The sequence below is a fragment of the Castor canadensis genome, chromosome 11 (assembly GCF_047511655.1).
Source record: "Castor canadensis chromosome 11, mCasCan1.hap1v2, whole genome shotgun sequence".
Classification (NCBI taxonomy): Eukaryota; Metazoa; Chordata; class Mammalia; order Rodentia; family Castoridae; genus Castor; species Castor canadensis.
The window spans coordinates 13,363,763-13,387,086 of NC_133396.1; the positions used below are offsets into that span (position 1 = coordinate 13,363,763).

General features: G+C 44.4%; 1 protein-coding gene across 1 annotated transcript in view; it reads left to right on the forward strand.

The window, feature by feature from the left end:
* Nucleotides 1–18,931, forward strand: part of LOC109690645 (uncharacterized) — a 38,663-nt gene extending 19,732 nt beyond the window's left edge. Inside the window, exons 7-9 of the mRNA XM_074044743.1 lie at nt 1,472–2,716; nt 9,529–10,011; nt 18,016–18,931. Of these exons, the coding sequence (XP_073900844.1) occupies nt 1,472–2,716; nt 9,529–10,011; nt 18,016–18,117 (1,830 nt within the window). The 3' untranslated portion in view covers nt 18,118–18,931. The remainder of the gene's footprint in view (nt 1–1,471; nt 2,717–9,528; nt 10,012–18,015) is intronic.
* The last annotated feature ends 4,393 nt before the right edge of the window (nt 18,932–23,324 follow it).

Consider the following 23,324-nt stretch of genomic DNA (forward strand, 5'->3'; position numbering starts at 1 on the left):
TGTCTAGAAGCTTCTGAGTAGAGTTTTTTGGGTCTTTAAGGTATAGGATCATGTCGTCTGCAAATAGGGATATTTTGACAGTTTCTTTACCTATTTGTATTCCTTTTATTCCTTCTTCTTGCCTAGTTGCTCTGGCTAGGAATTCCAGTACTATGTTGAATAGGAGTGGAGATAGTGGGCATCCTTGTCTGGTTCCTGATTTTAGAGGGAATGGTTTTAATTTTTCTCCGTTAAGTATAATGCTGGCTGTAGGTTTGTCATATATAGCTTTTATAATGTTGAGGAACTTTCCATTCTCTGCCATGAGAAGCCTCATAAGTTCCCCTTCACGAAGGTCCTTTTCATCGTTGCGAGGCCTGAGTTCTCAGAACAACCCTTTTTCAGAATTAAATGCTTTTTTAGAACCTGTTACAGAGGACATACCTATACAAAAGCAGACTGAAGGAAGTGCTCTTATGGCAAACACGGATGAGCCACAAGATACTCTCTCTGAAGCCACAAACCAGGAAGATGCTGCTGATGCAGATTCCAGTGTGGGTGCATTTGATGAAATACCAACTGTGAAACAAACTGTCGGAGACAAGGCTCCCTTTGTGAGCCATTCTGTCTTGACCTTGCCCACGGTTGTTTGTCCCAACTTCTCCACCTCCAGCACAAGATGGCGCCGTCCCTGCTTCTCTTCCGGGAGTTTACCTTGCCGCCGGCGCGAACGTGCACCCTATCAGAAGTCCTATAGCAGAACCAGCCAACCAGCCTGCACCTCGTCGTACCCCTCACTCCCTCAGCACATAAATACCCCTGTGTGAACAATAAAATTTTGCAGCTTGATCAGAACCCTTGTCTTGCTGTCTCCTTTGTGTCTCTTGTCCCTTCATTCTTCCCCTTCTAGGTTCGCTACCCACGCTGATGTGTCCTGCAGGACGGGACATCTGGCGCCCAACGTGGCTGTAGCTATTCCTGTGATTGCGGGGAGAACACCGTCCTCTGGAAAGGCTTGGCGCCAAGCAGAGTTCGCGATCGCCTCGGCTAACGCAACCGAGAGACAGATCCAGGAGGAGAGTGAGGACGGCAAACGGTGAGTGACCCACCATGGGACAAGCAGTGTCGTCACATGATTTGTTTCTTTCAGGCCTCAAGGAGGCCCTCAAGACACGAGGGGAGCGTGTTAGGAAAAAAGATTTGAGGTCATTTTTTTGTTACATAGGAGATTTATGTCCTTGGTTTCCTCTCGAAGGAACCATTGATGGTAAGAGATGGCTCCGGGTCGGAGACTGTTTAAAAGACTATTATGAATCTTTTGGCCCCGAAAAAGTCCCTGTGACTGCCTTTTCTTATCGGAATTTGATTAATGAAATACTCAAAAGTGCTCCCTTTGATAATGGTACCTTAAGACTTGTTAAAATCGGGCAAAATGCTATGCAGACGGCTTCCCGCCCTCCTTCCAGGTGTCCTTCCGTTTCTATTGATATAGATTCTTCACAATCTAACTCAAAATCTGATAACCCTGCCCCACCCCAGGACCCAAAGGATAAAGAAAATTACCCACCTCTACCCAGTCCTAAACCCTGACGATGCCTTAACTGCTGAAGAACAGGCTACCCTTGAGGAAACAGCTGCCCGTTACCGTTCAGAGCAAGACCCGTCCTTGACGGACCCCCCTTTATACACTCCTCCTGCCTTTTGTGCTCCAGCCCTGCAAGGGCCTACTGCCCCTCCAGACATTTTCTCTCCGCTTCCCTTACCTAACTTAGCCCCCTTACGCGAGTCCCTCCAACACAGACGAGAGCAAATTAAACTTTTAAAAGAATTAAGGTCTCTTGACCTTGAGCTTCGCTCATTAGCTCTAGACACAGAATCTATATGTCCCAGCCCAAAACAGTCTAAAATAAAAGCTAAGCCACACCATCGGGCTGTTCTCGCCTTTCCGGTCACTCGCAGCCAAACAGAGACAGAGCTTTCCCATACGGAGAATAGGGAAAATGATGATAGGGACTCAGACTCAGATGAGGAGGAACACTACAATGCAGGAGAGGAACAAGAGGAAACAGGACAAAAACAAGGTTCAAAGGATGAGGAGCCCACCTCTAGGCAGGATGAAACCCAAAATGCCTATAAAAAATTAAGTCTACGCTTTCTCGAAAAACTTAAAAAGGCTTGTGCTCAATATGGTCCCACTGCGCCTTATACGTTGGCTTTATTAGAAAATCAAAGCACACAATGGCTTACTCCAAATGATTGGAAATTTCTAGCCCGAGCTACTCTCAGTGCTGGAGATTTCCTGCTATGGAATGCAGATTTTAAAGAGCACTGTCGGGAAACTGCTCAAAAAAATCTGACTAAAACCTCTTCTAAATCCTGGACCTATGCCAAATTAGTGGGTAACGCGCCATATGACACCAACTCTAGACAAGCATGTCTCCCTGTGGGGCTTTTGGCGCAAATTCAAACAGCTGGCTTACATGCTTGGAGACGCCTCCCTCAAAAGGGCTCGGCTACCACCTCCTTGGCAAAAATTCGACAAGGGCCCAATGAGTCTTATAGTGACTTTGTTGCCCGGCTCAATTTAGCTGCAGAGCGCTTACTTGGTCCAAGCGAAAGCGAAAGTGCCTTTGTTAAACATCTTGCCTTTGAAAACGCCAACCCAGCTTGTCAGGATGTTCTTCGACCACATAAGACTAAAGGAGAACTTTCTGACTTTATTAGACTTTGTGCTGGGGTAGGTACGGCCCATGCCATGGGCCTAGCCATAGGTGCTGCCTTTACCAAGGCTCTCCATAACCCTGGCTCACAGACTTGCTTTAATTGTAATCAGCCTGGCCATTTTGCACGTAAATGCCCAAAGGCAATAACCCCCCAGATCGGGGCTCAAACCGAGGCTAAACCACCCACCACTCTCTGCCCTCGTTGCGGCAAGGGCCGTCACTGGGCTAATGAATGCAGGTCTAAGACTAATGCTCTTGGACAACCTATTTTTCCCCGCTTGTCGGAAAACTCCTCGCGGGGCCAGCCCCTGGCCCCGATATCCCCCAGGACAAACCCAGGGGCAATAAGGTTTGTCCCTTCCCAAGCCCCCAACCTTCCTCAAAACCCTTCTCCACTATCTCTTCCCTCCAAAGAGCCACCCCAGGCAGTGCAGGATTGGACCTCTGTGCCACCACCGATACAATATTAGATTCAATGCAGGGACCCCAGATAATACCCACTGGAGTTGTGGGTCCCCCTCCATCTCACATGTGTGCTCTTATTCTTGGAAGAGCCTCCACCACCTTACAGGGTGTACAAGTCTTCCCTGGCATTGTTGATAATGATTTTACTGGAGAGATACAAATATTAGCCACAGCTATTAATGGGGTTGCAGCCATTCCAGCAGGAACAAGGCTCGCACAATTACTTCTCCTCCCCCTACACTCAGGAGGCACCTCCACTGCCCAGAGCCTACCACGGGGGACTGCCTCCTTGGGGTCCTCTGATATCTACTGGGTACAACCCATCTCTCAGGAAAGGCCCTCACTTACCCTAGTTATTGAAGGAAAAGAGTTTCAAGGAGTTTTAGATACCGGGGCCGACGCCACCATTATATCCCAACAATATTGGCCCCCGGGCTGGCCCCTCACCCCATCCTTAACTGACCTCAAAGGAATAGGACAATCAAAAAATCCCCTAGTCAGTTCTAAGGTTCTTCACTGGTCTGATAGGGAAGGCAACAAAAGAACTGTCACTCCCTTTGTTATCCCTGGTCTCCCAGTTAACTTATGGGGCCGAGATATCCTAAGCCAGATGGAAGTTATTTTGGCCAGCCCTAACTCCATAGTTACCCATCAAATGCTCTGTATGGACTTTGTCCCAGGCACGGGCCTTGGTAAACAGAGACAAGGAATAACTAAACCCATACTAGCCACACAAAAAACCAATACACAGGGGCTTGGGTATTTGGATTTTTAGTGTCGGCCCCTGACCCTCCTGTACCCCATGCAGATAAAATTATTTGGGAAACTCAAATTCCTGTGTGGGTGGATCAGTGGCCCCTTACCCAAGAAAAATTAAAGGCTGCTTCCATGTTAGTACAGGAACAGCTAGCAGCCGACCATGTAGAGCCCTCAACCTCACCATGGAATACTCCTATTTTTGTTATCAAAAAAAAATCAGGCAAATGGCGCCTTTTACAAGATTTGCGCGCCATCAATAGAGTCATGCGCCCCCATGGGAGCACTACAGCCAGGTATTCCTACACCAGTAGCTATCCCCAAAGACTATTATAAAATGGTTATTGACTTAAAAGATTGCTTTTTCACCATCCCTTTACATCCTGAGGATAGACCCTATTTTGCCTTTAGTCTCCCTCGCATCAATTTTCAGGGTCCTATGCAGAGATTTCAATGGAAGGTACTTCCCCAAGGTATGGCCAACAGCCCTAGTCTTTGTCAAAAATATGTCGCACAGGCAGTTGACCCTGTGAGAAAACGATGGCCACAAATTTACATCTTACATTACATGGATGATTTGTTGATTGCCACACCTGATACTCATAATCTTAATGGTTGCTACCTGGATCTCTATAAAGCCCTCACTACCTTGGGATTACAAATAGCACCTGATAAGGTTCAAACACAAGACCCTTATACCTATTTGGGCCTTCAACTCCAAGGCAACCAAATCCAAACTCCCAAGATACAATTACGTGTAGATCATCTTCACACCCTTAATGATTTTCAAAAATTAATGGGAGACATTCAGTGGCTAAGACTGTATTTAAAATTACCCACTTGTGTACTCTTACCCCTTAATGATATTTTATTTTATTTTTTTTTTCATTTTTCTTTTATTATTCATATGTGCATACAAGGCTTGGTTTATTTCTCCCCCCTGACCCCACCCCCTCCCTTACCACCCACTCCACCCCCTCCCGCTCCCCCCCTCAATACCCAGCAGAAACTATTTTGCCCTTATCTCTAATTTTGTTGTAGAGAGAGTATAAGCAATAATAGGAAGGAACAAGGGGTTTTGCTGGTTGAGATAAGGATAGCTATACAGGGCATTGACTCACATTGATTTCCTGTGCGTGGGTGTTACCTTCTAGGTTAATTCTTTTTAATCTAACCTTTTCTCTAGTTCCTGGTCCCCTTTTCCTATTGGCCTCAGTTGCTTTTAAGGTATCTGCTTTAGTTTCTCTGCGTTAAGGGCAACAAATGCTAGCTAATTTTTTAGGTGTCTTACCTATCCTCACCCTTCCTTGTATGCTCTCACTTTTATCATGTGCTCAAAGTCCAATCCCCTTGTTGTGTTTACCCAAAGGTGACTCCCACCCCACCTCCCCTCGAAAACTCACCCCCGAGGCTCAACAGGCATTAAACCAAGTCACAAAAGCCATTACCCAACAGTTTGTTACACAAATTTCTTATAGCCTCCCCCTGATCCTGGTCATTCTACATACTCCCCACACACCTACAGGAATTTTTTGGCAAAGGGATCCACATTTTAAAAATAAAGGTTGCCCCTTGTTCTGGGTCCATTTACCCACCACATCCTCCAAGGTTATTACTGTTTATCCTGCTCAGGTAGCTTCTGTTATTGTCAAAGGTCGTTTACTCTCTCGACAACACTTTGGCAAGGACCCTGATAAAATCTTAATCCCGTACACTAAAGACCAAACCCAATTTTTATTACAGACAGAAGACGAATGGAGCATTGCTCTATCAGGGTTTTTAGGAACAATTGATAATCACCTCCCAAGTGACCCCCTTTTACATTTTGCCCAATTACATCCCTTTATTTTTCCCAAAATTACTCAAAAGGCTCCCATTCCTCAAGCCCTCACTGTTTTCACAGATGGCTCCAGTAATGGCTGTGCGGTCTTTGTTGTCGGTAATCAACCTACTACCTTCAAGACTGCCTATCAGTCAGCACAGCTTGTGGAACTGTTTGCCATAGCACAAGTTTTTATAACCTTTCTCGATAAACCTGTTAATATTTATACAGACAGTGCCTACATTGCTCATTCTGTGCCCCTGCTGGAGATTTCACCCGCCATTAAGGCCTCTTCCAATGCGGCCTTTCTGTTTCATCAGCTTCAACAGCTAATCCAGACCAGACGCCACCCATTTTTCTTAGGCCATATCAGAGCACACTCTGACCTTCCCGGTCCCCTTACACAGGGAAACGCCCAAGCTGATGCAGCTACGCGCTCTATCTTTCCAATCTTTGCCGGCTCCATCCAAAGAGCCACCGAGTTACACACTCTTCACCATCTAAATTCCCAAAGCCTTCGATTGTTTTGTAAAATTACCAGACAACAGGCACGAGAGATAGTTAAGGCATGCCCTGCCTGCACTATCTCCCTTCCCATTCAACATTTGGGAGTCAATCCCCGAGGATTACTACCCAACCAGGTGTGGCAAATGGATGTTACTCATTTTCCCGAATTCGGAAAAACCAAATATATACATGTTACTATAGATACCTTCAGTGGCTTTATTTTTGCATCTCCACACTCTGGGGAAGCTACCAAAGATGCCCTTTCTCATCTTGTTTCAGCCTTCACCGTTATGGGTAAACCTACACACATTAAGACAGATAATGGCCCTGCATATACCAGTTCTAAGTTTAAACAGTTCTGTTCTACTCTACAAATTTCCCATACTACTGGGATTCCTTATAATCCCCAGGGTCAGGGCATCGTAGAACGTGCCCACCTCACTCTAAAAACTTGGCTGACCCGTCTTAAAGCCTCTACCCTTACCTTTACCACTCCCAGAGATCGCCTAAACCATACATTATTTACCCTCAACTTTCTCACCCTAGACAGCGACGGCCACTTGGCCGCGGACAGACACTGGCACCCCTCGTCTAACACTGTCCGCTCACCCGTCATGTGGCGCGATCCTCTTACGTATAAATGGAAAGGCCCAGATCCTGTCCTCATTTGGGGCCGAGGCTCAGCTTGTGTTTTGGATCAAGAACAGGCTGCCCCTAGATGGTTACCAGAACGCCTAATAAAACAGGTTAATGACTTAACAAAACCCAGGGAGAAAGACCCTCTCCCTGAGGACGCATTATCTTCTCTTACAGATGCTGTTCACACGCTGGATGAAGATCCTGCTTGCGACACTCCTGCTAAACAGGTTTGCTGATGGAGGATTTCGGGACCCTGGCTTAGCCGCTCAAGAGCTTTTTGGTGCCCCCTGTGAATGCAGGGGAGGACACTTGTCCATAGCCCCCACCAACTATGCCCTGACCGTGGATTGCATAACTAAGGTGGCTTATCAGCGTATAGAGCAAAACTCATACATTGGGGGATTTTGGCAGCCTTCTTGGGTATGTGTTAATAAACCAAAAGTCTCCACCGCTTCAAAAGAAATTAAAAATTGTTCAGCTACCTGTCACCACACTTCGGCAGTGCATAGCTCTTGCTATGCCCAAGCCTCTCTCTGCCGCGGCAAAAACGGACAACAGTTTTTTGAGGCCATTCTTATTGCTGGCTCTGAACAAGGGGTCATAGGGGGAGGTAGCGCCGACTCTGTCGTGCAGATACCCGGCTTTCTCGGCCAAACCCAATATACCGTTCACCTCTCCGGCAAATTGGCTGGATGTGAGGGCAGCGCTGGCAAACCCTCCTGCTGGCCCCTTAAGGCCCCTACAGGGGTCTCTGACGGTGGAGGACCCACGGATGCTGTCAAACATCTTCAAGTGATTGAGCTTTTAAAACCCCAAATCCCCGAACTCACATATCACCCCTTAATGTTGCCTAAATCTCAGATTCCAGATTTAGATCCCAATACATTAGATATTTTGGGAAGTACCTTCTCCTTGCTTAACACTTCCAACCCCACCCTTGCTAAGGATTGCTGGCTTTGCATGACCATAGGAGCAGTAATGCCCATGGCAATACCTGTCAACTCCACCATAAATAATCAGGATACCTGTCAATCTGGACTTTCCTTTAAAGTACAGCCTATGGATGCACCTACAGTATGCCTTCAAGGCAGGATGCAAAATAATTCTTATGATATTGACGTTGGGGTTAGTTCTTTTGGAAATTGCTTATCAGTTCTAAATTATTCCTCACCCACCCCAGCTCTTTGTCCCCCCAACGGTACAGTTTTTTTGTGTGGAGGAAACACAGCCTTCCCCAGGCTTCCAGCAAATTGGACTGGTGGCTGTGTTGTTGCCTTATTACTCCCAGATATTACTGTTGTCTCAGGAGATGAACCTCTGCCCATTCCTAGCTTAGACACCTTAATTAAAAGACATAAACGGGCAATACAAGCCTTACCGCTCCTTGCCAGCCTTGGAATAACAGCAGCTATAGGCACAGGTACAGCTGGCTTAGGCACGGCTATACACTCTTACCGTCGCCTATCTCAACAACTTATAAATGATGTACAAACTCTATCTGGAACCATTAAGGATTTACAGGACCAAATAGACTCCCTGGCAGAAGTAGTCCTTCAGAACAGGCGAGGCTTAGACCTGCTAACAGCCAACCAGGGAGGTATCTGCTTGGCCTTAGGGGAAAGATGCTGCTTTTATGCCAATAAATCAGGCATAGTACGCACCAAAATTAAACAGCTTCAAGAAGATTTAGAAAAGAGACGAAGGGAGCTATTTGAAAACCCCCTCTGGACTGGACTTAATGGAATTCTACCCTACCTTCTTCCACTATTAGGCCCCTTGCTAGGTCTACTTTTAATTGTGATCATAGGGCCCTGCATTATAAACAGGCTGATACAATTCATTAAAGAACAAATTAACACCTTAGCCTCTAAGCCTATACAGGTCCATTATCATCGTCTGGATATGGAAGACCGTGCTCCTGAGACCCTCCTTTCAATAAGAACTCGCTAAATGCTCCATCTGGGTTTCCAAATTTTCTCTCTGCCACCCCCTCTTCTTATATAACATTCTTGACCACTCATCGCCCATTGGGCCCTCCTCCACTGGGCCCCTCTGCTTGGGGGAGGCAGCACCCAGGGAGAGTGATCATAAAGGCTTTTCTAAACGAGGGTGCAGGTAAGACTGCAGGAGGGTGGATCCTAGGATCCCCAGACCCAAGACCTCTGTATGACATGCCCTGGTGCATGGCGGTTGGCATGCTCCTAAAAAATCCGCCTCCTCAAAAAACATGCCGAGGAGATTCTCTTGAGAACTTAGCAAGGACGCTTGCTTACAAAGCAAAATGATCTCCACCCTGAGGAACTGGGCCTCTGTCATCCCCTCTCAATAAGCCGACATATTCTGGTCATGTTTGTATAAGAATAAGGGGGAAATGTCAGAGACAAGGCTCCCTTTGTGAGCCATTCTGTCTTGACCTTGCCCACGGTTGTTTGTCCCAACTTCTCCACCTCCAGCACGAGATGGCGCCGTCCCTGCTTCTCTTCCGGGAGTTTACCTTGCCGCCGGCGCGAACGTGCACCCTATCAGAAGTCCTATAGCAGAACCAGCCAACCAGCCTGCACCTCGTCGTACCCCTCACTCCCTCAGCACATAAATACCCCTGTGTGAACAATAAAATTTTGCAGCTTGATCAGAACCCTTGTCTTGCTGTCTCCTTCGTGTCTCTTGTCCCTTCATTCTTCCCCTTCTAGGTTCGCTACCCACGCTGATGTGTCCTGCAGGACGGGACAACAAACCAGTGAGATACACTGGGAATACCCCAGCATGGGCACTGACTCACCCACCAAGCCCAAAGATGTCCTTAGCACATTGGTACCCCTGGCTGATCATCTTATATCGAAGCTAATCCAGCAGCTTCCGTCCCTCATCCCCAACAGTGACATGAGATCTCCTATGTCTGATATCATCCACAACTTGGAAATTGACTGCTCTGATCCTGATGTGCAGGCAGTCTGTTCTAAGTTCATCCTCAGAACAGGCTACCTGATGAAAGTTCTCAGTACACAGCAAGAAGCCAGTACATCCAGAACTGACAGGGATACAGACCAGTGGAAAACAGAGGACTACATCAGTGACAACACAGACGTTCAGAGTAAACAGAAGGGGCAGGAATCAAGTGAGGTGAGCAAATCTATAAAACATAAGACCCCAATTTTCCCATCGTTTAGGATATGTCACTGAAGCAGGAAGACCAGGGGCTCTAGTCCAGTGCAGTTATGAGGCCGAGACAGTGTCCCCCACTTTGCTCTTTTGGAGAGTGAAGTGGGACCTAAACCAGATAGAATTTAATAGAAAAAAGTGCAAATTAATAAGGCATGTAGCACACTATATTTGGTGTGTTCTTTAAGAACCCACAAGCTCCTCACCGGGGGGAATGAGTTTACATAGTTTTCATCCTTCTCATCTCTTTATCATCTAATTAAGTTATTCTTTAGCTTACAGAAAGAACTCAGGGACTTGACCCTAAGAAGAAACTCGCCTTTCTTGAAATTTCTATAAACTCCTATACTGCTTTTAATTTGTATGTATAGTTCAACTTGTATTTGTATTTATTTGTGTTTTCATTATTTCCTTTGCTTGCTTAAATGGTAAGCTCTGAAAGGACAGGAAGCCTGCAGTGTTTTACCTGCCGTAGAAAGTAATGGCAGTCAAAGGAAGAGAGATAAACATTATGTCAACTCCACAATGAGGAATAACACAATGCAATATTTATTTCAAGTGGCATACAGCGTCCAAAAACAGACAGAATAGGTGTTCCCAAGGGGTGTGTGTGTGTGTGTGAATTAATTTCACATTATAAGGATATGCTCCACCACTGAGCTACACTCCTAGCCTAACACTTGAAATGTCACCTTCTAATATCCTAGTCAGTGGGAAAAATAAACAATGATAATAGAACAGCTTCCTAATAATTTGGGATCAAGTAACAAAACATTCCTACATTTCACCTTAAACAAAAGTAGTTTGGTAAATGTAAAGACAGAGAGAGAAAAGGAAGGAGGAAGGGAGGGAAGAAGGTGGAGAGAGAGTGAGAGAGAGATAGAGAGAGAGAGAGAGAGAGAACATGAGTGCAAGCTCTGAGAAAGAAAGGGAGAGAAACTAACTACCAAAGTGTTAGGAGAAAACAGGCAATCCTTTTATAGTTTTGTGGTGGAAAGAGCTTTCTAAGCCTGATGCCATGGCTAGGAACCTTGGGTAGATTTGAGCACGTTGTCTCTGATGCCTAGCCATCTTAGCATTTATGGATGCTAGGCATAGGACAAAGAGTTTTCCACAGATCATCTGATCTAATCCTCACAAAATTCCTGTGAGGAAGATCTCATCAATCCTGTTTTACAAATGAAGGAGATCATTTAAAGCCTCAGTGGAAAACCCAAAGGCAAAACAAACAACAATAACCACAAAAAAACCACTCCAATTTCCCTGACCATAAAGCCTGTACTGCTTATTACTGTGAATTCATTCTCCAGGGGAGGGTTTTTTGGGTTGTTTTTGTTTTTGTTTTGTTGTTATTTATTCATTTGTTTTTGTACTGGGGTTTGAATTCAGAGTCTCACACTTGCTAGGCAAATGCCCAATTTTTGAGATAGGGTCTCAAGTTTTTGCCCAGGCCAGCCTGGGACCATGGTCCTCCAATCCCTCTGGGATTACAGGCATGAATCACCATGTGCTGCCCTGAGTTTCAGAGTTTTTGTCACATAAATCTTATACATCTTTGGTTAAATTTATTCTGAGGGACTTTGTTCATCTTTATTGCTAGTGTAAATGGGATCTTTCTTCCAGTTTTCTATTGGTGGTACATAGCAAAGCTATTGAGGTGTGTGGGCTACCAGCTGCATGCAAGATCCTAAGTTAGGTACTATGGAAGAGAAAAAGAACTAGTAACAGAGTAGAATTCCTGTGTTCAGAAAACGTATCTCACTGGGTAGATAAGACTTAAAATAAATAGAAGGAACGGATAAAGATCTGAAGATAGTCATTGTGGTGGATAATCATGATTGTGCTTTCTTCCAAAACAGATTTATTACCAGAGAACACCAAAAAAGGATGATAGAGAAGGCTCCTCAAGGTAAATATAGGTCTGGCAGTCTTTTAATGAGGATCTGAGAACTAGGGCAGAACTTAGAACTCATCTCTCAACTCTAGGGGAGAACTTAGAACTCACTGGTTTAACAGTGAGGAAACTGTCAGAGGTGTGAAGTATACTCATTTCCCATAGGGTTTTGACTGGCTCCAGCAAAAATAGTTCCCTAGTCAAGGTGGAGGTAGCCAGGACTTTGCCATCACCAGTCCCTCAAGCAAAGAGGGTGAAGAGTAAGAGGTTTTGGCTGTGCCTGCTCCTGCTGGTGGTGGGCATCAGGTCCAGGCAGAGGCCTTCTTGGAGGCTTTGGGGACTGGGTCGGGAAGCCCCAGGATGTTAGACTACAGGGCTGGTGAAAGATGGAGTGTCTGAGTCCTTCCTGTAAAGGGGTGGGAAAACTTACCTTATCAGTCCTCCAGGTTACCTTCTCATCTCTACTCTCTCTTTTATCCAAACCTCATAGAGTATTAGCTGGGAGAGACCTTAGACAATAGTTTGTCTCTTCCTTTTATAATAAGGACATGGAGAAGGAGACGGGCAAGATCTTGCCCTGAGGTCACACTGCTAGTATCAGGAAGGTGGCTCCTTTCAAGCCTGACACTTTGCCATTGATTACACTGTGGTTGGGCTGTGATTACATTTTACATCATGAAACAGTACTCACATGCCATGAAGACAACCATAGTCTCTGGAATGATACATCTGACTTTTCCTATTCTGTTTGTATTCAGAAAAGATACGTCGTGTGTTAGGGCTAGTCAAAGCCTTTAAACTGATTTCATGCTACATTTATTAGTGACAGCCTGCAGTAGAAAAATCTATGATACAGACAACTTCATTAGTTGGATTCAGACATTTGCTTGGGCTCGGTGTGATTCAACTTATGGGTAAAGCAACTAGGAAAACAAGCATCTTCTCCCTCACACATCCCCCCACCCCCAGTGAGTGAATGATGTATGAGAGACCAAGTTTGCAGGGGACTGATATGAAAGACTCGGGAGAGGGTGAAATGCTTCTTCCCAGTATGGTTGTGCAGTCTGTACACTGCACAAGGTTACTTAGCAGAGGGGATAAGTGGGGCTGACGATCCTGCCTATGCTGCATGCAAGCCACACACAAGGTCTCCCCAGACACTGTGGGGCTCTTTCGGACAGGCATGGACAGCTGCTGGAAGCCCTGCATGAATGAAATTGTTTTCAAGTCTCCAGGTCTGGGGTGACTTTGCTCATTATGATTATGGACCAAAGCACAAGTTTTTGTCTTAGTAAGACCTGAGATGTACATCATAAGAGACTTGTAAAACAGCATGAATCACTAACTGTCTTGTGCATGCGTTTTCATCCAAGGGGCTTTTTCGCATTTCTGCGCAGGAGATACCCAACAGAAAGTGAGAGTCAGGCAAGTTTGAAGAAGACTTGGTTCTATGGCCAGAAAAGGGAGGGGAAAGCAGAATTAATATCTCCCCTTCTCTTTTCTAGGAGGGCTTTTTCCAGTTAAGGCAGCCACTTTGGTTTAGGGATATGTACAGATCTCTCAATGCCACATGCTTGAAATATATGGCCCAGAAGCTACATGACAAGGACTCTTCTGATGATGATGAGATTTTCAATAAAGATGCAGGGTGAATGACTGAGGGGTGATTTAAGATTCCTAGCTAACATGAGAATAAGGAAAAGTAGGGACTTTCATTATACATTTTAATGACAATAGTATTTGACAAGCAGTGCCGTATGAGAAAACAAAAATTTGCCAGTTTCTGGGGCGGGATGGGCATCATTGTATGGGCTGAGTGGAGAGCACCTCAGCCAGTTCCCTCTTCGCACCCTAAGAGGATAATACTTAGCTTTCTGTCTATGAAGTAAAGCTGAGGCCACAGGGCCTGTGAGGGCCTGTTTAACTCTGGCTTCCTTTTACTTTGTCCTCCCACCTGTAGCCTGGGAACCTGTACTCAGGGGCACAGGCAATCCCCTTGACAGATCCACACTGAAAATCAGAATGGTAAAGGGGCTGGTGATGGCTCAAGCAGTAAAGTGCTGCTTTGCAGGCACAAAGTACTGAGTTCAAATCTCAATACAGTCAAAGACAAAAAAGATATTTGGGGCTGAGGAAGTAGCTTAGTGGGAGAATGTCTGCCCAGCATATGCAAGGTCCTGGGTTCAATTCCCCAGCATTGCTAAATCAAAAAATAATGGTGAGGAGGATAAATGGCATTAATGTCACTTAATCCATCTCATAGTGGAAGGGCTAAAAAGGGCCAAAGTCAAACCTCTAAATTATTCCCAGGTGAGTGTAGTACAGCAAGGTTCTTAAGAAAACCCCCCTTACCTTTCAGCAGCATCTTAAGGATGCTATCAGAAAGCTTACCATAGGGGATCCAGAGTCACAGCCGGAAGAGGTTCTCCTCAAAGATAAATTTCAGCCCCCAGATATCCATAGAAAACTCCAAAAGTCTGTGGCTGAAGGAGAAAAGTCATTGGACCAATTAATACAGCTAGCCATGTCTGTATATTATAACCGGGATATTACTAAAAGGAGAGAAAAAGACAAAAAACACCATGACCTCATTGCAGCTCTCAAAAAAGGCCCCACCTGACTGGGGCCTGCATCTTGAACTTGCTACCATGGTGGACAGGAGGGTCACTTCCACAGAGAATGCTCAAGGGCAACAACCCAGGAGACAGCCCCGCCCCCAACCAGGACCCAGCCCTCTCTGCAAAGGTAACCACTGGAGGTCTAAGTGCCCCTGTCTCCAGATGGAAGGTGAGGTGCCACCTCCTATGGATTGGTGGGTCCTGGCCTCCTGTCCATGCTCCACTTCTTGGCATCCATGTTGAGGAGCCATAATGGCAGAAAAGCAAAAGATCATTTTCTGGCTAGACAGTGGAGCTTGTTTCTCTGTTTTACCTTTCTCCCCTGGTCCCCGGTCCAATGACAAGGTTATCATTGGGGGCAAATCTGGCCAGCCCCTAGAGCACTATTTTTACCTGGCCTGTGGCCTGCTCTTGGGGAGACCTCCTCTTCTGTCACTCTTTCCTCATAGTACCTAAAACTCCAGTGTTCCTGCTGGGACAGGATTTACTATCTCAACTAAAAGCTCAAATTCTCCTTCCCCCAGGCAGCTATCTCTACTGCCCCCTCCTTCAGGAACAAATAGATCCCACAGTGTGGACCAATTGGATGACTGTAGGGCGAGCCTGGATGGCCCTCCCTATTCAAATAAAACTCAAAGATCCCTCTGTTTCCACACCCAAAAACATCCCCTCAAGTTGAGGGACAACGAGGCTTTATGCCTATCATAAATTCCTTAAAAAAACAAGGGCTACTAATTAGTTGCTCCAGCCCCTATGATAAATTAAAAATTTTTAGTTAATCTTAAAATACAAGTTACAAAGTAAACAAGTGGAAAGGATATAGATAGGTATTGAGTGTATTTTTTGAGAAGTTAAAGGAAAAAAGGAATTTTTTGGATGAGAAAGGATTTTGTAAAGAAGGGTTTGTCCTAAAGATTATTTCAAATATGGAGAGGAGGGATACTGAAAAACCATAAAAGGGTTCAAAATATTATATAAAGATCTGAGTAAATCTTAAAAATGTATACTAAAAAGCTACAGTGTGTGATAAAGTTAAAGTTGACTATAATCTAAGAGTTGCCTAAAAGATTTTTAGGGTCATGTCAAATAAAATCAAATTCTCTATGTCTATAAAATAATAAGGTTATCTTAATATTGTTCTGCTCTAAGTAACATCTACAGAAAAAAACTGTTACAGGGAAAGATTTTATCAAAATTGTGTTTTCTGTTGATCTTGTCAAGCTTTAGGTATTACTGAATCACAGTTCATTTACATATTTGCTCATGTGTCTTAAATGACCACCTTGTTACAGTGTTGTGTCTATATTTTATCTAAATATGATACATTTACAAAGTTAAAAGTGTCAATTTATATAAAATAATGAGATAAAGCTCTCTTTTATCCAAAAGTGTTACACTTAACCTAAATCCTGACAGCCCCTTGTCTCCCACAGGTCACCTACCTAGGTGTGTTCTTAAAGGGACAGACTCACTCCCTGAGTCACGAGGAAATCAACCCAATCCTCTGTTTCCCTCTCCCCCATACCATAAAGCATCTTAGAGCTTTCTTGGGAGTTACAGGATTTTGTAAAATCTAGATCCCTAGATATACAGCCCTTAGCAGACACCTTTTTATGCTCCTACTAATATTCCTATTTGGGCCTTGTATAATAAATGCTCTCTCCAGATTTATATCTCAACAGGTCCAACGGATCAAACTCCAACTTTTAGTCAAGGAATACTCACCTCTGCCTAGGCATGAGCCCTCCATCCCCGTTCTATGGGGGGGGGGGAGCCCCTGGAAACAACACAGGTCAACCCCTGAGACAAGTGCCCTCTCTCCTATCCCCCCATCACCCCATTGTCAGCACCAGTCATCATCACCCCTCTCCCCAAAAGCAGTTGGGTGCTTATCTCAGAGGGGGGATTTGTTGGGTCTGGAGAACTAAGGCAGATGAGTGAGTATCCCATCCCCCATGGATAGCAATATCATTCCTACATCCTGAGGAGATGGGGGTCTGCATTCCTGCATCCTAAAGGAGAGATACAGATCTGCCACAGGGCTGATGAGCAAAATGCTCTCAAGATTGCTCCCCTCCGCCAATAAAGGTGCAAACCAAACCAGTTCAACTGAGAAAGCCCGCGATCCATGGCCAATGAGAAAAACCCCCCAACCCAGAGTTAAAACGTCCATAAAGACCCCAGCCTTCACCTGTGCAGCGAGCCACCGGCTTCTGGGCTCCACTGCAGTACCTTAGCTGTAGCCTTTCCTTTCTCTCTAATAAATCCTACTTTATACACCGGCTTTGAATCATCATTCAGCTGCCTCATGAGTCAGTCCTCTGACCTGTGCAGGCCAGGACCCTCCACACCTGTACGTAACAGTGGGGGGTCTTCCAAAGACTCTCTTCTTAGAGAGTCACGACCATCTCATGCCACCTCCAACTACTCTATTTCAGCCCTTGGATGACAGATCTGGACTGTGACTGTCGCCTTGCTGGAGTCAGGACCCCCTTTTAAAAGACCTGGAAGCACAGGATCTCCTGGTACTGAGGGACCAGCACAGCGGAATAAGGCCCAAAGACACCATGTGCCAAATCCCAGCTCTGTGGGTCATAAAGGGAGTGTTAACGACCACCTCCCAGGCTAGGGACCATAGAGGAAGGAATACTGTGTTGAAGTCCTGCAAACCCCACCCTCCACCCCCACTTCCTGTACATGGGCCTCTTCTTCCCTCTAGTGGCTGCTGGGTGAATTGCACAGCAAGTATCTTCTTGGTCTGAAGATGGGGAAATGGGAGGAGCTTTTTTCCTACAGATTAAATCGATGCTGCTGGCTCTCAACTATGCCTGACCCCCACCTCCCTTTTCACAAAATATGTTTTGTGTAATATAGTAATTATTAATATTTATGCACCTCTCTTTTCTTGGTATTGACACACAAGAAACTGCACACAGTCATAGAGTACAAAGAAGATAGTAAATATGACTATCACCTCCCCTCAAGTTTTCTTGTGCCTCTTGGGGACCCCTCCTCCTATTTTTATCTTTTCCTACTTCTCCATTCTCAAGGAACTACTAATCTGCTCTCTGTCATTATAGATCTATTTGCATTTTCTACTTTTCTATAAATTGAATCATAAAGCTTTCCATTACTGTAATACATATCTGAAATGATTAGTTTATAAAGAGAAAAGGTTTATTTATATATCTTCTTTTTGAGACAGTGTCTTGCTATGTAGCCCAGGATGGCCTGAAACTCACAATCCTCTCGCTTCACTCTGCTGAGTGCCAGGATTACAAGCATAAGCCACTGTGCCCAGCAGAAGGTTCTTTTGGCTCACAGTTTTGAAGGTTCCAGTCCACAGTCAGTTAGTTGGCCCTGTTGCTTTTGAGCCTGTGGTGAGGCAACACATCACAGTAGGAAAGTATGGTGGAGCAAACCTGCTCACCTCATGGCCAGGGAGCAAAAAAGAAAGAAAGAAAGAAAGAAAGAAAGAAAGAAAGAAAGAAAGAAAGAAAGAAAGAAAGAAAGAAGAAAGATAGAATCTCCAATGACCTAAAGACCTCCCACTAGTCTGTATCCCTTAAAGTTTCTACCACCTCCCAACATCACCAAGCTGGGAACCAAGCCTATAAGACATGGGTCTTTGGGAGGACAGTTAAGACCCAGACTGTAGCAAGAGGCTTCTACACATCTTATCCTATGTCCATGAGAAAACACACACACAGCCCAAAAGGTTTAATGGAAGCCCTGCTAGGCACGAATTCAGAGCACAGACATGGAGGCTGTAAGCAGAAAAATACTTAAGATAAAAGACCAATTAATTTGCTCATCAGCTCTTTCCTCTCAGCATGAATGCCATAGATTCAAGCACAATGAAGACTTATTTTCTAATAGCACTGAGGGTGCAGTTTCTTCCTGCTCTTGTGTATCTACTCATGGTTCTGGAGGGAATCACAAACTAGTACAGTATTAGCCCTAGGAGTACATGGAAGCTGAGGGAAAGTTTGCAACATTGCACACCAGATACACCACAATACTGATTCTTCATCCTGGCAAGGAGGTGGCCATTGAATGTTAGATTATGAGTTTTAACTTGAAAATAAAAGCAAACAATTTTTAGTTATGTTTCCAAAAAATTAAAATGAAGTGTTTGGATTTATTAAAATAACTTTGATAAAAAGTTTATATCCCTAACAAAGGATGTGAATGACCTCTACAAGGAAAACTATAAACTTCTGAAGAAAGAGATTGAGGAAGACTATAGAAAGTGGAGAGATCTCCCATGCTCATGGATTGGTAGAATCAACATAGTAAAAATGTCGATACTCCCAAAAGTAATCTACATGTTTAATGCAATTCCCATCAAAATTCCAATGACATTCATTAAAGAGATTGAAAATCTACTGTTAAATTTATATGGAAACACAAGAGGCCACGAATAGCCAAGGCAATACTCAGTCAAAAGAACAATGCTGGAGGTATCACGATACTGACTTCAAACTATATTACAAAGCAATAACAATAAAAACAGCATGGTACTGGCACAAAAACAGACATGAAGACCAGTGGAACAGAACAGAGGACCCAGATATGAAGCCACACAATTATAACCAACTTGTCTTTGACAAAGGCACTAAAAATATACGATGGAGAAAAGACAGCCTCTTCAACAAAAACTGCTGGGAAAACTGGTTAGCAGTCTGCAAAACAGTGAAACTAGATCCATGTATATCACCCTATACCAATATTAACTCAAAATGGATCAAGGATCTTAATATCAGACCACAAACTCTAAAGTTGGTACAGGAAAGAGTAGGAAATACTCTGGAATTAATAGGTATAGGCAAGAACTTTCTCAATGGAACCCCAGAAGCACAGCAACTAAGAGATAGCATAGATAAATGGGACTTCATAAAACTAAAAAGCTTCTGCTCAAAAAAAGAAATGGTCTCTAAACTGAAGAGACCACCCACAGAGTGGGAGAAAATATTTGCCAGCTACACATCAGACAAAGGACTGATAACCAGAATATATAGGGAACTTAAAAAACTAAATTCTCCCAAAATTAATGAACCAATAAAGAAATGGGCAAGTGAACTAAACAGAACTTTCTCAAAAGAAGAAATTTAAATGGCCAAAAAACACATGAAAAAATGCTCACCATCTCTAGCAATAAAGGAAATGCAAATTGAAACCACACTAAGATGCCACCTCACCCCTGTTAGAATAGCCATCATTAGCAACACCACTAACAACAGGTGTTGGCGAGGATGCGGGGAAAAAGGAACCCTCTTAAACTGCTGGTGGGAATGTAAACTAGTACAACCACTCCAGAAAAAAATTTGGAGGCTACTTAAAAATCTAAACATTGATCTACCATATGATCCAGCAATACCACTCTTGGGGATATACCCAAAAGACTGTGACACAGGTTACTCCAGAGGCACCTGCACACCCATGTTTATTGCAGCACTATTCACAATAGCCAAGTTATGGAAACAGCCAAGATGCCCCACTACTGACAAATGGATTAAGAAAATATGGTATTTATACACAATGGAATTTTATGCAGCCATGAAGAAGAACGAAATGTTATCATTTGCTGGTAAATAGATGGAATTGGAAAACATTATGCTGAGTGAGGTTAGCCTGGCCCAAAAGACCAAAAATCGTATGTTCTCCGTCATATGTGGACATTAGATCAAGGGCAAACACAACAAGGGGATTGGACTTTGATCACATGATAGAGCGAGAGCACACAAGGGAGGTGTGAGGATAGGTAAGACACCTAAAAAACTAGATAACATTTGTTGCCCTCAACACAGAGAAACTAAAGCAAATAGTTTAAAGCAACTGAGGCTTATAGGAGAAGGGGACCAGGAACTAGAGAAAAGGTTAGTTCAAGAAGAATTAACTTAGAAGGTAACACACATGCACAGGAAAGCAATGAGAGTCAACTCCCTGTATAGCTATCCTTATCTCAACTAGCAAAAACCCTTGGTCCTTCCTATTATTGCTTATACTCTCTCTTCAACAAAGTTAGAGATAAGGGCAAAATAGTTTCTGCCTGGTAGTGAGGGGGTGGAGGGGATAGGGAGGGGGCAGGGGAGTAAGGGAGGGAGTGGGAGAAGGGGGGAGAAATGACCCAAACATTGTATGCACATATGAATAAAATAAAATTTTTTTTAAAAGTTTATATCCATTAATTTCCTATGTATCTGTCTGTGTGGGTGCATGGCACTGGCTGTTGAACTCAGGGCCTTCCACCTGGGTGCTTCACCACTTGAGCCAGCACTCACAGATACTTTTTAAATTTTAAAAAGAAAATGAGCTTTTGGGAAAACATCTCTGAAAAAGTTAGTAAAATATTTACATAAACATATTTTGATGAAAATACATTAAATTTTTAATATTCTGAATATGATTGTTATAATCCTTCAATGTAATTTTTGTCTTTTTTTTTTTTTACTTTTTCTGATGGTGCTGGAGATGGAACTAATGGTCTCTTGTATGCTAGGCACGTGCTCTACTGGTTAAAATTCCCCAGTGCTAAAATCTTGATAATAACAACATAATGATTTTGCTGAAAAGAAGAGAAAATAAATTTCACGGGATACTCTGAATGTATATCTTTATTTGATTAATCCTCCCAACATGGACAGCTCATTGACAAATAACTCAGACATAAACAATAATAATTAAATTCAAGGTGGGCCTGGTGGTACATGCCTGTAATTCCAAAGCTCAGGGAGCTGAGACAGGAGGATAACGAATTCGAGGCCAGCCTGGACTACATAGTGAACCCTGTCTCAGAAAAAAAAAAAGAATTAAATTCAGTCATCTTTGACATTTTGCTGGCATTCTGTCGTATACAAACATAGCTTGTTGAACATTTAAACACATTAACCTTTTAGAGGGATTAAGAATAGAAGGTATTTTATTTAAGAACTCATTAGTTTGATTTAAATCTTTTTGGTATTTAGAAAGATGACCTGGGGCCTCCGTTTGCCCTGTTTGCCAAGTCACACATCCAGACTTTATCCATGGGCCCCAGCTTGGGTTTTCCAGTTCTTTGAATGGATTGGAATCCTTCCAGAGCTCGGGTTTGTCATGACTGTGGGCCTGCAGCTGGATGGCCTTGTGGTTCCCCTCCTAGTACGGACATCATTCCCTTGAGGGTTTCCAGTGGATAGGTTAGCAGCAATCCTGAGCTACGCAAGCCACCCCTCCTGCACGAGGCTCTAACCCTATAGAGATGAGTTTTTCCGGTCATCTGAGGCACCTGTAGAAATGGTACCTCATAGAAGAGTACCTCAAGGATACCTTCCTTCCAGTGTCTGCCTCCATCCCTGCTCCTGCTTGGTCCACCCAGGATGCTGTGTGCTGTTGCCCTGCTGGACAGAGAAGTCAAGAGATGTTGAGAGGCAGGCACAAGCACTGCTGCTGAGAGACCCTTGTAACTCAGTCACCCATTCTGTTTCCAAGGTAGAGTGACCCTCTGTGACAAAACTTTTTTTTTCTCACTTCGTTTTTGCTACAGAAATTTCTCATACTTTGTGACCAATGACATAGAGACATTTTCACCTTCATGGGCAGGTGACAGGTTGTCACGTCATCATTCTGCAGATTGTTAACCCAGTGCTGACTAATGGGCAGGTCTTGTTTGGTGACATGTGACAGAAACTGAACTCAAATTTTATGCCAGAAGGGACATTTAGTGAGTCTGCAGGAAGGGAAAGGTGTGGGGGTCCTTGAGAGGGTGGACTGGGACTGGAACCCAGGCAAGATTCTGTTCACTCTTCATGGAGCAGCCCTCTCCTGTGTACATTGCCCATGAGGATGGGACACACACATCCCCTGTCATCTGAGGCAGGGCCCTGTGACTTACAGCTCCCACTCCTTCCTGTGGGGGAAGGAGTTTCCCTAAGTTGGTCTTGTTTCCAGAAGGAAGGGAGTTGGCAGGCCTCATTCTGCCAAGTGTTCTCTTCTACACTTGTCACCTCACCTTCCAGGCCCATTTGTCCTTTCTGCCTGAAGCTTGATCCAATTTGCGTAGTTCAAACCAGTGTATTTCTAGGAGAGTGATGATGTCACAGAACAGAGGTTCCAGAAGGCTTTGGTGGCCCACACTTCTGCCTTCTTCAGATAAAGGAAAGGGGTTACTTAAGCAGAGTTGGAGTGTGACTGTTGAGGAATAGGACACCTGGCTCTACAGATCCTCATAGAAGGCCAGGGCCAGCTGAGCCCAGAGAGGGATAGGAAAGAGATAAGCCTCAGAAGAAGGTGGGATCACATGCTGGGGTCACTGTCTTATCTGAGGAGGACCAAGGGGGGGATCTGTGGGCAGAGCCAGAACTGCCTGCTTCCGGAGGCTCAGAGAGCCTCCAGAGTGAGGATGGGGAGGTTGCCAGAGGCATCTACACACTAAACAGCTATTTGCTGTTTGCCTGAAATTCTAATTAAACTGGGAATCCTATCATTTTATTTGCTAAATCTGTCATATCTTAGGTGGGAGGCAGAGAGCAACAAAAGAATGTTCCCCAGTTGAGAAGACAAGAGACCACAAGTAAGCATGCCCACCTGTGAGGCCATCTTGTCCCCACAGAAGCTGCTGGACAGACACCTAGGGGCTGGCACGGAAACCCAGGCCTTATCCCTCAGTACCACACACCTGGTTTAAGGGGAAAGACACATACCCTGTGACAGAAACAGTCCCAGTCTCTGTTTTCATGCCATTGACCACTTTAAAGAGCACAGACTGTTATTTTATAGATGTT